Source organism: Lepidochelys kempii, chromosome 8 (genome assembly GCF_965140265.1).
Source record: "Lepidochelys kempii isolate rLepKem1 chromosome 8, rLepKem1.hap2, whole genome shotgun sequence".
Classification (NCBI taxonomy): Eukaryota; Metazoa; Chordata; order Testudines; family Cheloniidae; genus Lepidochelys; species Lepidochelys kempii.
Window position 1 is genome coordinate 78,115,501 of NC_133263.1, and position 17,065 is coordinate 78,132,565.

At 49.7% G+C, this 17,065-nt stretch overlaps 1 protein-coding gene across 4 annotated transcripts in view; it reads right to left on the reverse strand.

Annotated features, from left to right (window-relative positions):
- The window catches only part of SH3GLB1 (SH3 domain containing GRB2 like, endophilin B1), a 33,983-nt gene extending 26,036 nt beyond the window's left edge, over positions 1-7,947 (reverse strand). For 2 of the 4 annotated variants that reach the window (XM_073357162.1, XM_073357161.1), the window contains exons 1-2: positions 7,763-7,946; positions 679-820 (exon numbers count right to left, since the gene is read on the reverse strand). In XM_073357162.1, the coding sequence (XP_073213263.1) occupies positions 679-820; positions 7,763-7,834 (214 nt within the window). In that variant the 5' untranslated portion in view covers positions 7,835-7,946. Of the gene's footprint in view, positions 1-678; positions 821-7,762 lie in introns of all 4 variants that reach the window. The other 2 variants (XM_073357160.1, XM_073357163.1) reach the window with 2 other exon arrangements.
- Positions 7,948-17,065: the final 9,118 nt, after the last annotated feature.

The window sequence follows — 17,065 nt, forward strand, 5'->3', positions numbered from 1 at the left end:
AAGTTTTGTGAACATTTCCCTAGTAAACCACCACTCAAATATTTGTGAAAAGCAAACCAGAAGGGCATGGCCAGAACAGATATGTTGCAAAACTCAGAAGTGTGCTGGCCTTGTTCACCAAAGTCTAATCAAAACTCTTTTTCATAAAGAGTCACTAAAGGTAACATGCCAAGTGATCAGAACCCTAGTTCCTATTCTCAAAGAAAAAGATCAAGCAGCATCATGCCCCTAATACAATGGTGGAGAAGCGACACAATACAGACTGAGGGAAGAGTGACACCTATTAAATAATCAACATATCTTCCCGAGCATTTTGTTTTCCTTTGGGGTAGGGGGAATTCTCTCATCTTAGTACTGATGAAGACAGACCCTGCATAGCTTAGATGAGATATGACAGGATCAGAGCCTAAGATGTTTTGAGACAACCCTCACACAATCATTATTCTGCTATAGATTCCAGATGCCGTTTTATGTAGTCAAGTCTTTGCATTGGAATTAAGAGCTAATTTATTGCATTATATCAAAAAAGCATTGTACATCTTGTACATGTAAGTTTTAAACAGGAACAATGAACTGCAGTGTGTTTAAATATGCAGCAGCGACTCTGCCAAATACACACACAAATAGACAAGCCCGTTAACACTGAAGTATCGATGAAAAACCCAACAAGTTTCTTACTTGGGTTTGGCTGCAATAAAACCTCTGTCTGTTTCATAATTTTTTCTGTCCACAGTTTAGTACATTCTGCTTTGCTGAGGAGGTTCTCCAAGTGAGCATCCAGTTCAGTCTTCTCTGCTTGACCAAGTTTTTCTTCAGTAAACTATTGGTTAAAAAGAGCTAGATTAGCAATGCAAGTCTGGTCAGCACAAACACCCTCATGTAATGTTAGCCTTTATCTAATTATGTTTTATTTCATGTAAAAGCCTTTTTGAAGACTGACACTTTACTCAGTCTTCAGCAACTAAGCCCTACTAATATTACCGAAAAAATAATTTTAAATGAAATGAAGATAACTTTGAAAGCTAGCAAATGTGCATTTGCGTTTGCAAGTTCATACTCCGAGCTTTCAAATTCTTACTGAATTAAAGCATACTATTCATTTCAACTGGTGTTTAAGTCACCACAATAGGATTTTAGTTTTAACATGGAGAAATTTCATGCTCATGAAAGAGCACACAGCATCTGTGTCTGGATCCAGAGACAGGTATGCTTTCCCAAACAGCTCTATTATTACACCTCAGTCCTCACTTGCAAACCTGGTGCCCATCACAAGCAGATATTTAAGTCCCAGCACTATAGGCAACCGCCAGCCATTTTAGGTTGAGTTTTAGTCTTTCAGTTACAGAAAATTGCACACTGGTGGGTCTGGGTCTTGTTCTAACCCCTGAACTGATTTAGGGTTTTTCACCTCCATCTCCAATGTTAGATTACGTACTCATCTGACAACCCCGTTTAGGTTGGGCATTTCCAGAGAAGGGAACCTGGCTAGGTAATTAAATTGTAAACTTTCTCGGGATTTAACATAACCAGACTAAAAGTATTCTGGCTGCAGTAACTTCAATTGTAGTAACTTCAACATTCTCTGCAGTAAGTTGTACAAGAGAACCAAAAGCAAAACTAACTGGAAAAGGAATCAGATTGGACAACATTGTTTCTCTTTCCATTATGCAGAGTGAAAAAGGGTAACTTGGTAGTGCCTCCTTTTCAAGACTGGACATATGTTCATCTTCCCTGGGGATCCACATCAATGCAAGGATCTGCACAAATGTTGTCTGTGGTCTTATTTTGTAGGCATATTAATATTGTTCTGTTTTCTAATGTTTATAAAAATAATTTCAAAACTGTTACATTGCTTTACATTTGCTAAAAGGAATGTTTGATTAAATGAAGTTTGATTAAACCATGTTTTCCACAACAGAAAAAAAGTAACGCGCCTAGCAAAAGAATAAGGAGTTAATAAGAAGAGTAACAGCATGCACCGTTTCTTTTGATGATGAGAATTGGAATACAGATGTAGACTCCAAATTTACTAATCAAGACACTGCCTTATTGAATCAGTTCAAAAACAGACCCTCATCCATCAAGCAGACTGAAGTTTATAAAAACATTAAGGTTTGGCTCATAAAACATGTAGCTCTTGGTTATAACAGATTATGAACAAAGGCCAAATCTACACTACAAACTGTTGCCAGCATAGCTATGTAGGTCAAGGGTGTGATTTGTCACCGACATACCTGTGCTGGCAAAACAGTCCTAGCGTGGAAACTATGCTTTTGCTGGTAGAGTTTATTAGCCTAGATTAGCTATGCCATCGAACGTACAGTTTACCACTAGCAGTTGCAGCAACACTAGTAGTGCTTTGCTGGTATAATACACCAATGTAATTCCTTCTGTAAACCTGTGATCTAAGGTTCCAGGTGACTTTACTACTATATGAAGAGATTTCTAACACAACTCCAGTTTTAGAAAAGGAGCATAAGTAGGTCTCCATTTCCTCGGACCCAGCCAAAAGAATACTGACCTTAGTATCTGTGTGAGACTTGTGCAGAACTAACTGGCTAAAACTAATCCAGGTAAGGTTGAAGTGAAATTACCTGTCTGGAAGAAGTAACCAAAAGAGACTGCAAGAATATTGGCTTGTTTAAGTGTGTGCGCATCTCCACCATTTGTTTGTCAGATTCACAACACAGGGGCCCGTTTAGACTCCCAGCTGCTACCAGAAGATGTGGCTTGCTCAGCTTTTATTATTTACATAAAGCTAGGAGGCTGCATCCATTCATTTTGTATGTGAACCTCACAACTATCATCCATGCCTTTGTCACCTCAAGATGAAACTACTCCAATGCATTCTGTGGGGCAACATTTTAAAAGCATCCAGAAACTGAAGCTAGTGAAGAATGCAGCTGCCTGCTTGGTAACTGGGATGTCTTGCCATGATTCTCAGTGGCTGTCTGTGGGTTTCTAATTTACGAGATTATGGGGTCAAAATCAAAGTCCAGAATGGCGGAGAAGCAATGGTAGAGAGAGTCCCATATCACAGAGCATCAAAACCGCTCAAGATTAAGTGCCCACTAGCATAAGACAGACAACACTGCTGGCTCGGCATTCTCCATGAGGAACATTTCACAACATGGGAGTTCCCTCTCCCTGATCTCTAAGAGTCCAAATATTTGAAGGGCATCCTGCAAAGTCAATCTGCCACCACCACCATAGCAGCATCAGAGAGGGGAACTTAAAAAGGTGTGGAATTGCTGGAAAAAGGATATTTGAGTTTCCAACTGCTGCATGGTGGGTGCTGTACATTAATTATGTTTAGGTATCCATTTTGCTGTATTTTTAATTATGGTCAAGAGTGCATAGAACATATGGATCTATTAGTGTTTTATAGAAATGCAAATACCTTCATGTTTTTAATAATTAAACTCATTTTCTTTTTCATCATTTGTTTACACTTTTTCATCATACTCAGAAAGTCAAATAAGATTGGTTAGTTTCTCTCTCTAGTTCTCATATAACCTGTAGTGTAAAGAAGTTTAGGGTACAGAAACTGAAGTTTCATAGACATTAAGACATTTCTAGTTCTGTTGTGTTCTTAGATTGAAAGCTCCTGGGGCAGGGAAAGTGCATTTACAAGTCATCACATAAGTTATGGTGCTAAGTGACATTCACCACAGTTTACTTTTTAGGGTTGACTAATTTCGATAAGTTACACTGTCATTTTTGATACAGCACCCTCTAAGTCATTTGTCTTACAAATGAAGAGCTTTTCTATTGTCCTAATGATGTCTGTATGAGCCTTCCAAGTAACAGAGAAGCTGATTAGACAATTTTACTATTCACCCTGTATATACACAAAGTGGTATCAAGTACAGTTTCAATTGAGAGAAAAGACTTACGTACATTAATTCTGAACGTGATTCGCAATGTAGTAACATTTTTAGACAGAAATGGTTTTCATATTGATGTTCCCCTAAGTCAATGCCATACTGCTGTCACCCTAGTTCTCCCCAAAGTGGTGAAAGCTACCTTAAACTCTAAAATTGAAATGGCTTTATTTCATATCCTCTTCATGATTTATGTATTTAACATTCAAAACTGAAAAGGTAAAGGTGGCAGTGTTCTGCACCCTGAAGCTTTGACTTTAACTTTTAAGGGATAGCTAGCACATGGCTGCTCCAAAAAAGGCAGATGGTGTTACATTTTAATAAAAGAAAGGTAACACTTTTCTAGAGCTCTATTCAGAGTAGAAAATTAGGCTGCTTTCTAGGACACCGTAACATATTGCCATATTGGATCATACCAGTGCAGAATCTAGTCCAGTAGCCTATCATTAAACCAAATAACAAAAGCAGCTGGTGTGTAATATGGACAATTTATTTAAGGGGAAAACTAGCTTTTTCCACATGGGAACAACTCTATCTACCCCTTCATACCTTGGTGTTACAGAGCTGTTCAGACGCAAAAGGCCACGTTAGTGAGCTCCTGAAACAGAGCCACTACCTTCCCCAATTCCAGAGGCCACACAACAAGAGATACGGCTTCTGCTGTATGGCCCCAGGAGGAGGGAAAGACTGACCCATTCTTGCCTGGCTTTTGATAGGGAGCATACTAGTTGTGGGAGCTATTTGGGAGAAGGGTCTCTGGAATCTTCCCAACAATTGCTGTTCAGGTTAGTTTGAGATTCCATTTTCCCCGAAGACCAGGGACACCTGGACACCTTCCTCCTTAAATGACAATCAAGATGAGGATGAGGAAGAACTCTTCAACCCCACAAAAACTTGGTTTTGTTCCCAGCAAGCAGAACCTGTTTTTACAAGGGTGATGACTGCTACGAAGCTTCACTTCCATGAAGTTGTCCCTTTAAGGGTCCTCCCCACCCAGAGAGGCAACAGCTTCCCTCAAGAGTCAGTCCACAGAATAACAGCTGGTGAGTGGAGTGGGCAATGACGAGGAAGATAAGCACTGGTCAACTACATCTGCTGAAGATGAAGGAGCCGCCACTGAATATAAATTCAAGGTACAATTTTCAAAAGCACCCAACTGAATAGGGCTTGGGTCCTCTTGAAAATGTTATGCACCCTCTTGTTATGCATCTCCAGGAACTTCCTCAGGAACACCAAGCTAGAGCAAGCACTTAGAAGTTATTTTCCTACAACTGTATTATACTGCTTCACATTGTGCTTTGTAAACCTTCTTTTGAAAGAAAGATGTTTCACATTAAGAGACAATTTCTATGGCTGCTTATACTCCATACTACCAAGCCAGCTGAACATTAGAACACAAGAAGAGTTTAACACAAACCACAGAGCAGTGCTTGCTGCCACACAAAGAAGGAGTATAGCACTGTATTTGCAGTCCCTACATAGATAGTGGCTTATAGAATTTAAAATCTAGAGAGAAAAGATGGAGTGGGGGGAAGTAGAAGTGGTACAACATATGAGCAGGGTGACAAAGGCAACACGAACCTGCTTTTTTTTTTTTTTTAAATATTAAGCTTATTGTATTCTTTAAAAAGAAAAGGAGTACTTGTGGCACCTTAGAGACTAACCAATTTATTTGAGCATAAGCTTTCGTGAGCTACAGCTCACTTCATCGGAATGCATCCAATGAAGTGAACTGTAGCTCACGAAAGCTTATGCTCAAATAAACTGGTTAGTCTCTAAGGTGCCACAAGTACTCCTTTTCTTTTTGCGAATACAGACTAAAACAGCTACTACTCTGAAACCTTTGATTGTATTCTTTGGTCAGCAGTTGATGTAGCAACACTCAGTTCTGCATTTCCACTGAGGCTTTGTCTACATTAAGGTTTTAACCTCGGATGTAGCTACACTGGTGAAAACCAATAACATAGATGGCAGTGCACTGGTTGTAAGCCATGACTCACAGCAGTGCAACATACCCCTACTTTAACCCAGGGTAGATGGCAAAAGATCTACAGTAGGCTTAAGTGTTAAGTTGATTTACATGCAAAAAAGGAATCAAGATATTAAAAAAAAAAAAATCACAAGATTTACACAGAGATCTTACAATACAAGGAAAACTGTGCCTCTTTTTTCCCCGTCCACTGAGGAAAGAGAGTAAGCCACTACATAATCGGGGGGGGGGCATAAAAAAAGTCTGGGAAGTATGGAGACACCCCCAAAGACCTCGAAGAGGACAGAAAAGAGATAAATGTGCTAGAAGAGGAAACGATCCAGCTCATAAAGAAGCCATACCAGCTTTAAGATTGTTTAATGGCACCGATTGTTCACTAATCTGGGTCTTCTGTTATGTTTCTATCTCCCCTCTACAAACCATCCCACTGATCCACATGGTTCCTTCTTGAATGTGAAGATTTAAAACAGTACTATTTTCTCAGGGTCATGGCTAGATTCTAGCCAGATATTAAAGTATTCTTTTTTGCATCTTAAAATTGTAAGCAAATTCAAAGCCTTATTGTGACTCACCAAAAATATTATGACACCCCCAAAATGAGTTGGGAGTCTGATACCTGAAAAGATTTGCTGTGGCAGTGATTACATAACACAAGATCAGAGGCTTATGCCCCCCCCCCCCCCCCCCCGGACTAAGGAACAGGAGCCAGTTTCACTTTTTTAATGCTAAGGACACTGCGCAAGAGTAGTTTGGAGACAGAAGACTGCTAAGAGAAAGTTTTTTGAAGTAATATCAAAATCCACCAGCATCTCCTTACAGAGAGATTGTACATCTTTTTAAAGTATTCAGACAGGTTCATATGCCAGGCCAGCTGCTTAAGGTACATCACCCATGTTCACTTGCTTCAGATGATACAATTTTTTTTTTTTAAACTTACTGATGGAAATTTACCTTCACATTTCAGACCCCCAAAGGGTTAACAGATCCTGTGTCGGTACATTGTACAACACTGTTGTAAGATTTCAGAGTAACAGCCGTGTTAGTCTGTATTCGCAAAAAGAAAAGGAGTACTTGTGGCACCTTGGAGACTAACCAATTTATTTGAGACAATGCTCAAATAAATTGGTTAGTCTCTAAGGTGCCACAAGTACTCCTTTACTGTTGTAAGACACAGCTGCTCGATCTAGATAGAGTACTTACTGTACATGCCCTGCCCCATGTCCATAGCATCTGAATTACTCCTCCTCCCCTCCCAGGCCTGTGGCTTGGGGTTTCCCATCTCCCCTTCGCAAACCCCTGTAGCGCCGAGGGGCGCGGCGTAAACGCCCACGAAAGAAGAAAGGCTCACACCTGAGGCGGGAGGGGTTGGAGGGAGGAGCCGGTTTTTAAACAGGGCGCCTCGCTCTGTAGCTGGAGCCGACTGCACCGGCTCCGCTGGAGAGCTGGCATCAGCCGCGGGTTATTGTACTACCGGGTAGGCGAGACAAGAGGCGCCGTCGCCTCACCCCGCTCAGCTCGGGGCACCCCGCTCCGAGCACACAGCCCGGTTCAGACACGGTCAGCGCCCCACCCCCCAGCTCCATGCCCGCCCCCCAGCAGGGACAGGGGCGCGCAGCCAGGGGTCCAGTGGGCCAGGCCAGTCTGTGACACACCCCGCCGCCGCCGCCGCCGCCCCAGCCCCAGCCTGCGGGGACCGGCGTAGGGCCCGGTTCCGGCGCCAGGCTCCGACCGAGCGCGGACCAACGCCCCAGCCGCCGGGCCCCGCAGCAGCCACCCAGCACCAGGCCGCAGCCTCCAGCACCGCCGCCACAGGCGCTGCCCGGGCCCGACCCACAGCCCGTGCCGCGGCGGCTGGACTCTGCTCCCCCGCCCGGCCGGCCGCCGGTACCTGCACGGCGCGGCTCAGGAAGGTGCCCGCATCGGCAGCGAACTTCTTCACATTGAAATCCATGATGTTCATCCTCGGGGGGGTCGGGGGCTGAGTCAGCCCCGGCTGCCGCTGCCGCTGCCCTGCCTTGGGGGAGGCGTCGGGCGCTGCCTGCCCCGGCCCGACTCAGAGGAACCCGGCAGCCGATTGGGCGGAGCGCGCGGCGTCAGGGCTAGGGCGCCGCCCGCGTTGCCGCCCCCTGCCCTGAGGCGCTGGGACGGACAGGCCTTAAAGGGGCCCGTCCCGCCTCAGGGGATGCGCGGTGGACGAGAGAGGATCGGATCTGATCTGTCCTGGGATCCGCCTCGGGCGATCGGGGGCAGAGGGTGATGGGGGATCCGCCCCGGGATCATCCTCAGCAGGACTGGGGCTAGGAAGATTTATATGCAGAGAACAGGGATTATAAACAATCCTGGTGGGAGAATCTGGTTGTTTGGAGGGTCACAGGTGAACTTTGTTTATTTGCCACCCCTCCGAGATCATCCAGATTTCACCGGTTCAGATGGCTTGCGGTCCGCTAAAATGTGCTATACCCATTGGGAGAGGCAAAGTGGGTGAGGTAATATTGTTTATTGGACCAACTTCTGTTGATGAAAGAGACAAGCTTTTGAGCCCCACAGAGGCATATCCTCTCTGAATGGGAGAGATTAACTCCCCACTTTGCAAAATCCACTGTTTTATATTAGTCAAATCATGTTGTTTGTCTTCCAAGAGAGTAATATCAGGATAATTCATGACAAGGTAGATTGGGAAAGGCCAAGAAAAAGACTACAGAGAACAGTCCCATTTGTATACATAATGCAATTTATTTATTTACATACAATGTATCTCTGTACACTCTAGGTGCCTTTAATGTAACGTAAAATACATTAATATACAAATATAAGGAAAGTGCAGGAATTAATATAATCTAAATATAACTCACAACAAACCAAAAAATTACAAGCTCAAATTACTCTGCCACTTACATCATTTCCCACTATTAAAATCCCTTCCCCCACCACTTCCTGACAATTTATAAATGCTGGGGAAACAAATATGAGATTTGCTTATATAGAATAGTTTGGAGTTGACTATTATAGTATGTGACATGTTGCATAAACAAATTGCTATTTTTAGTTGGAGAATAATTTGGTAAACATGTTTCACTTAAGCCACACCACAGCAGCAGTAATTACTGGCTAAGCTTAGTAAAACTGTTTTGCCTATGGTCAAGGAGATTCTAGGGTACTAGGATAGGAAGTACATTCAAAACAATCAAGGTTTCAGAGTAGCAGCTGTGTTAGTCTCTCAGGTGCCACAAGTACTCCTTTTCTTTTTACAAAACAACTCAGTCTTGTTTACATTCTTCTACAGGGGGATGCCAGGAAGGGGCAGGGAAAACAAACAAACAAAAAAAACCCCAAACACTTTCAGCAAAGTTGCCATTGTACAAAACAGTAATTGATAAAGATCGGGCCTGAAAGCTACTGAGTATGTATGCATTTGCTCTGCTCGAGGGCATTTTACCATTCATCTTTTACTTTAGCAAATGTATGTATCTTTGCTGATGGAAGGCTGCTTTCAAACCCTTTTTCTACTGTTGATTTATCTCCATTTTGCTGAAACTATTTTTTGTAATATAACCTGTCATTGTCTTTCAAACCTCAGAGGAGGCACCATGCTCCTGTAGAGACTATAGTATAGTGAGAGTGAGAGGAGCAGGGTTCTATTCCTAGTGCTGTCACTCTGAGATTTTTCTGAAAGTCAGTCAGGCTAAAGTTTTCAAACTTGAGTACATAGATAAAAGTGGTCCTGATTTCAGGGGTTGAGCCCCTATAGATGCCATTGATTAAATGGGAGTTGTGGTTGCTCATTGCCTTTACAGATCAGGCCACTTATGTCTCTAAATATGGATTTAATAGCTCATTTTAAGTAACAGGCAGTGTTTGAAAGTAGGGTTGCCATCTTTCTAATCCCTGAAACCTGAACACCCGGCCCCATCCCTTCTGAGCTTTAATGCTCAGAAAAATGGGGTTGAAAGTAACTGAGATATAGATGAAAATCAGTACAGATTGAAGCTAGTCCCTTGTTATCAGCACAGTATTCAAGTCCTCCTCCTCCCTCACTCCCCGCACTTAACTTCTCTAAGAAGAAACTGACCTTCCTGAAACTTTGCATTCCTTTTCTCATCGCAGAATAGTTTTTCTGGGAAGTTTGAACAAAAAAACCCCAAACAGTTTTAAAGCTATGGTATATTGAAAACTTCCCTAACAGGCACTTTTTTGTCCACATGCAAAATGCTTGGCTGATAAACTCAGAATTTGTTTTGTGGGCCTTGGTCAGGAGAGGTGCCTTTTAGTTTTGGGAGGAGCATGAGGGATGTAAAAATATATAAAAAGAGTTGTTTTTAAGCGTACAGGTCACCATCCATTAGAGTCCTTCTATTAACCTCAGTGCATGTTGGATCTGGCACATAAAATGCAACATTCATCAAATAATAATGATAAACATTTGTACTATAAGTATTTTGTAACTTAAATGTTTATAAATATAAGCAGTCCTTCTTCTGACTCCAGCTCCTGACTGTGGGAGAAGTAGGGGCATGACCTCAAGAGCAGGAGGCCATGAGATTCAAGGCTTTCACAAAAAGTAACACCATTAGATTCAGTTTAATTTCAATGGAGACAGATTTAAAAAACAAAACTTTCTGCAGTGTTTGTAACCCAACATTATACTGGCTCAGGGGTTCTCACATTCTTTATAGTGTGGACCACAGCGCCTGCCATTTGTGCCTCCCCTCCCCATCCATGATCACATAACATCCCTGTGGCAACTACAGCAATTGCTTACATGAAAGAGTCACATTGAAAAAGTATTTATGTATTAGAATTTTCTTTTAATGTAGTTTAGCAGCTGGAGATGAGAGGAAGAGCCAGTCCCTTGTGACAAGCTAGCTGTTCACAGACTGCCAGCCAGCACTCTGCAGAATAGCAGTGGTCCAGGGACCAGGGTTTGAGAATTGCTGTGCATGAAAATCTGAAGATAAATTTGATTAAAAATGGACTAGTTTATTTTCAAAAACTAAAACTAAACAAGCAGTATGAGCAGTGGAAATTTAAAACTATTTAAAATTCTTTGTGTTTTAATGATCAAAGTTATTTGTCAAGCAGGCCATTTGTTTCTGTAGATATATAAAAATGCATGGGGCTATATTTTCCCCCTCTGCGAAAATGAACAGATGGGGCTCTAACCTGGGGGTAACAAGGTGAGAGGCCTTAAAAGGTGGTGTGTCCGCTCCATTACATACTCCCCCTTCCCATATTCCATTCTATGAGCTTTGTATAGTTAAGGCTCCCTGGAAATTTGGGGACAGGAGTGGACAGAGCCAGGCAACAGCTGTTCCCTCCAGAAACCATGTGTGATGGGATCCCCAGGGTGCAGCCTGGGACTGTGAGACCACTGTTCCCCATTAACTCTCCAGCCTGGGCTGTCTCTCACAATGCTTTGCTAGTGACAAGCAGCAAATCCCTCCAGGCACTGTTATCACTCAGCACAACCACATGTGGAGCCCCACACCCAGCTAGATTGCATGAATGCTCCCAGAGCCACTCATGAATCACACAGAGAAAGGCACCCACTGAATCTCTGCAGCTCCCAGCCTTGGACTTCAGGAATATACCTTCTTGCACTGCTTAAGACAAGCAGTGCTAGCTTATTAATTGGTTCACCACTTCATCAATGGAAAGTGGATATACACCAGCCTTTGTAAACGTGAGCAGATTTACCAAACTTCAGGCAAACTCACTGGTAAAGATAAACAGTAAAACAAGTTTATTGACTGCCCTCACTGCCGTGGCCCCACCTGCCGCTCTGTCATCTCCCCCGCCCACTGCCTCCGCTACCAGCTATAGTGGCCGGGGCCCCTTTCCCACCATGACCAGGAAGCTCGGCGTCCGTTGCCTCCTGGTGCCCGCCTCGCCCCACGTGGAGACGTACGTGCGGGCGTTGGCGAGGGTGGTGGGGCCCACGGCCATTGTGGCGGCCTCCAAAATGTATGGGAAGGTGGTCTTCTTCCTGGCAGCGGAGACCTCTGCCCAGGAGGCGGTGGAGAAGGGCCTGGCGGTGGGGGGCGTGTTCGTCCCTCTGGAGCCGCTGGACAACCTGGGCGTCCGCCTGGTCCTGACTTACGTCCCTCCCTTCCTTCCCAGTGCTGCCCTGTTAGCTGCCCTCTCTACTCTGGGGAAGCCCATCTCTGTTTTGAGCCCTCTCTCCCTGGGCTGCAAGGACCCCGCCCTCCGTCACGTCCTCTCGTTCCGCCGGCAAGTGCAGCTGCAACTGCCGCCAGCGACGTGTGACGGAGAGGCGCTTGAGGGGTCCTTTTTGATCCCCTACCAGGGGGCCCATTACCGGGTGCATTATTCCATGGGGGAGGCCTGGTGCTACCTCTGCCGGGTGATGGGGCACGTCCGGAGGGACTGCCCCTTGTCCTGGCAAGGAGAGGCATCCAGGATCCCCGAGCTCTGGCGGGGCGCCAGCCCCATCATCGCTGGCGCCCCTCTCTGCCAGGCGCCTGAAGCCGCCCCTCCTCCTACTCAGTCCACCATTGCTCCCGCTCAGGCCCAAGGGGCACTCCCCCCAACACGCCCAGACAAGCGGGAGAGCCCTGCCTCTGCTGCCTACAATCTGGCGGGGCCCCTAGAGGAGGGTGCGGCAGGGTTACCGCGGAGCATGAGAGAGGGCCCGCCCCAGGGGAAATCTTCCCTCCCTCATTTTGCCCCACCACTGCCTCCCACGGTCCCTGAGTATTCATCCTTGCCCCCGACCCGATCCCTGTTAGCCGGCCCCCCCGATGATGCCATGGAGGGCTGGGCCCTAGTTCAGGGGAAGCGGGGCAAGTGGAGGGCTTGAGCTCCACTCCTTTCCACTGATGCGGAAGCCCCCCAGAAGACCAGAAAGGGGGGCGCCGATGCCAAGCTCTCTGCCTTGCCCACGGGCGCGTGCCGTCCCCTGGTGCTGGCTGGGGAAAACGTGGCAGCACGGGAGGGCAGTACCGTCCCTCCGTTGGAGTCCCTTCCCTCCAAGGCCCCCGATGGAGACCCCCACCTGCCCTGTTACCATCCGGAACCCCCGTGAGCCCTGGGGCGAGCGTCGCTTCAGGCACTGGCGGGGAGACCTCTGGGGTGGCGGAAGAAGAGCTCCCCTTCATTTACGAGGAGATCGAGCCCTGGGTCTGACCCCAGTCACCCAGGGGGAGGACGACCCTCTGCTAGCAGGCCTCAATCTGAGCGACCTCACCCCGGCCCCGCCTTCCCCATGCTCCTTTCCCCTAACCGCTGCTTCTGCTCCCGCCTCCGAGGGTTCCCCGGGCTCCTCCATCTGCCCGGCCGCAGGTGGCACCCTGCCATTGGCCGCCGAGCCCACCAAGGCGACCACCAGTGCCGTGTGGCTGGGACCTGAGTCCCACGGGCTGCCCCTCGTAGGCGTGGGGCGACTGACCTCCGTCCCAGGCAGGGACCCCACTGAAGATGCTGTGGCTACTCCGCCGGCCGTGGTGCCGGAGCCCAGTGTCACGGAGGGCCCCCTACCCCGCCCTCAGCTCCCAGAGCCCGGTCGAGAGGGGCCATTTCCCAACGGCCTGGCTCCTGGGGCCCAGGATCCTGCCTTTGCCCCTCTCCCTGACTCTGCACCCAACCCCTGCCTTGCCCCTCCTCTGGATCCCTGCCCTGCCCCTGATGTCAACTCCGCCCCTGCCCCCTCCACCTCCTGTGCTATCATTGCCGCCCCTGGGGCCGTCATCTCCTCATTCCTGGAGGATAGCCCCCAGGGAGCGGCTTCTGTATTTCCCAGTCCCGACTCACTAGGGGCTGCTACCTTCCCTCCACCACCCCCAATCGAGTGTTTGAGGGGGGCTGCGTGGCGCCAGCCCATCGGGCGCCACGTTGGGGGTCTGCCCCTTACCTGCCCATTTCGGTGGGCCATGGGGCTGTGTCAGTGGTCCCTCCGGAGGACAGCTGGGAGCTAGTGACCCCAGCCCCCCATACGCTGCGAGAGGAGCTGCGGGAGTTCCTTGAGGATGTCCGGGGCTCCCGTAATAAGGTGCAGCTCACCCTGCAGCAATGGGGGGACTTCCATCTAATCCTCCGGGCTGTGAGGGCCCTCATGGGGGAGGGTAAATGGATCGGGAAGCAGCCTGCCACGGCCTACCAGCGGGTCCGCCTCTTCCGTGATTCCCTACTTACCTACGGGGTAGGTCATGGATTGTTGTGTGGCCTGTTGGGAACCACGAGCGTCCCTGCCGGCGAGGATCCCCCCCAGCCCTCCTCATGGCACCTCTTACCATCACAACGTTAAACACCCAGGGCTGTAGGATGGGTCTCCGCAGGTGCCAGGTGCTCTCCTTCCTTTGGGAGGGGGGTACTCCGTGGTTTTCCTGCAGGAGACCCATATGGATCCGACCGCCGAAGATAGCTGGCAACTGGAATGGGGGGACAGGGTCTACTTTAGCCATCTCACAGTTTGTACGGCTGGAGTGGCGACCCTGTTCTCCCCCGACCTACGGCCCGAGGTGCTGGGGGTCGCCGAGGCTGTGCCGGGCTGCCTGCTGCACCTCCAGGTCCGTATGGAGGGGCTCGTGGTCAATCTTGTCAACGTCTATGCCCCGACATGGGGCCCGGAGCGGCTGCTTTTCTTTCAGCAGGCGCCCGCTTTCCTCGGTACCTTGGATCCTCGCGAGTGCCTGGTCCTGGGCGGGGACTTTAATACGACCCTCGAGAAGCAGGACCGCTCGGGGACCGAGCAGTGCCCGGCCGCCGCGGACATCCTCGGGGAGATAGTCGACCATCACTCCCTGGTGGACATCTGGCACGACCACCACCCGGACGACGTTTTGATGTTTACTTTTGTCCGGGTGGAGGCTCATCGGTCGTGCCACTCCCGGTTGGACCGCATCTATTTATCACGTTTCCATCTTTCACAGGCCCACTCCTCCAGCATCCAGCCGGCCCCATTCTCCGATCATCACTTAGCCACCGTGACGCTCTCTCTCTGCGCAGAGAGGCCGGGGCCGGCCTATTGGCATTTTAATAACAGCTTGTTGGAGGATATGGTCTTTGTGGCATCCTTCCGGGAGTTCTGGCTGGCCTGGAGAGGGCAGCGGTGTGCCTTTCCCTCGGCGTGGCGGTGGTGGGACCTAGGGAAGGTGCACGCCCGGCTCTTCTGCCGTGACTACACCCGGGGCACCAGCCGATGGAGCGATGCGGCGAGAGGGCAGTTGGAACGGGAGGTCTTAGAGCTGGAGAGGCGTCTGGCCGCCAGCCCCGAGGATCCATCCCTCTGCGGGGCGTGCTGGGAGAAGCAGGAGGAGCTCCGGGCCCTCGAGGACCATCGGGCCCGGAGTGCTTTTGTTCGATCCCGCATCCGCCTCCTTCGGGAAATGGATCACGGCTCCCACTTCTACGCAGGCCTTTTCTCCCCGGTGTTTGGCTTCGGACCCCAGTTTGTGGGTTTTCTCCAGGTTCTGTACGCCTCCACAGAGTGTCTGGTCAGGCTCAACTGGACCCTGACCGAACCGGTCAGCCTCGGGTGAGGAGTACGGCAGAGGTGCCCCCTCTTGGGCCAGCTGTACGCTCTGGCGATCGAGCCCTTCCTCTGTCTCCTCCGCAGGAGGTTGACGGGGTTGGCACTACGGGAGCCGGAGCTGAGGCTGGTCCTGTTGGCATATGCCGACGATGTGCTCCTCGTGGTCCAGGACCCGGGTGACTTGGCACAGGTGGAGGCTTGCCAGGCTGTTTACTCGGCAGCCTCCTCCACTCGGGTCAACTGGGTCAAGAGCTCTGGCCTGGTGGTAGGGGACTGGCAGCAGGTGAGCTCCCTCCCACCCGCGCTTCAGGCCATCCGGTGGAGCGCGGGTCCGCTGCTCTATCTTGGCGTTTACCTTTCTGCCACGCATCTGTCTCTGCCAGAGAACTGGCAGGATTTAGAGGGCAGGGTGGTAGAGCGGCTCCAGAGATGGACGGGACTGCTCCGGTGCCTCTCCCTTCAGGGGAGGGCACTGGTGCTTAATCAACTAGTCCTGTCCATGCTCTGGTACTGGCTCAACACCCTGGTCCCGGCCCCAGATTTCTTGGCCAACCTCCGGATGTTGAATCTGGAGTTTTTGGTCAGGACTGCACTGGGTCTCTGCAGGGGTTCTCCATCTACCCCTGGAGGAGGGAGGGCAGGGCCTGAAGTGTCTCCGCACTCAGGTCCATGACTTCTGCCTCCAGGCCCTGCAGAGGCTCCTTTATGGTGCAGGTAATCCGGTGTGGAATGTACTGGCGCACGCCTTCCTGCGCCGCTTCCGAGGGCTCCGATATGACCGGCAGCTCCTTCACCTTCATCCGAGGGGTCTTCTGCGAGACCTCTCCGGGCTGCCGGTCTTCTACCAGGACCTCCTCCGGACCTGGAAACTGTTCACAGCGACCAGGTCCGTGGGGGAAGATCTCCTCGCGGAGCCCCTGCTACACAACCCCCAGCTCCGTGCGCAGGTGGTGGAGTCCCCCTCGGTGCGCCAGAGGTTGGTCCTGGCAGAAGTTACCAGAGTCGGAGACCTCCTGGACTACGACCGGGGAGACTGGCTGGATCCCCTGACGCTCGCTCAGCGCATGGGGCTCTCCAGACCTCGTACTCCCCTGCGCGTACTTCAGGAGGTGAGGGCCGCTTTACCGCCCGCTGCTCGGGTTTACCTCGACTGGGTCCTACGAGAGGGCGCGCCGCGCCCACCCTCCACCCCAGACCCTCCGGACCTTTTCATCGGGCCCCTGCCCTGTGGACCCGACTGACCCCCCCCCCCCCAGCCCCTTCACCGTGAGCCGGCTAGGCGAGCTGCAGCCGGTCCGGTTCCAGACCGCACCAAAGAAACATCTCTACACGCTCGTGCTCCACACCCCTCGCGTCCCACCCTGACACAAAGTGGCGGGACCTCCTGCCACCTCTAGAGGGTGAGGAGCCCCGGTGGGCCAGCCTATATTCCACCTTAGTCCCAAAGCCCACCAGGGATATCAGTTGGCGGCTCCTTCACGGGGCCATGAGCATGGGCGTGTACTTGGCGCGGTTCACTCCAATCCCGGACACATACCCCTTTTGCAGCGTGAGGGAAACCCTGCACGTCTACCTGGAGTGCACCAGGTTGCAGCCCCTATTCCGGCTGCTCACGAATATTTTGTTAAGGTTTTGGTTGCACTTTTCCCCTCACCTCCTTATCTACACACTCCCTGTCCGTGGCCCCACTAAGTCTCGGGACCT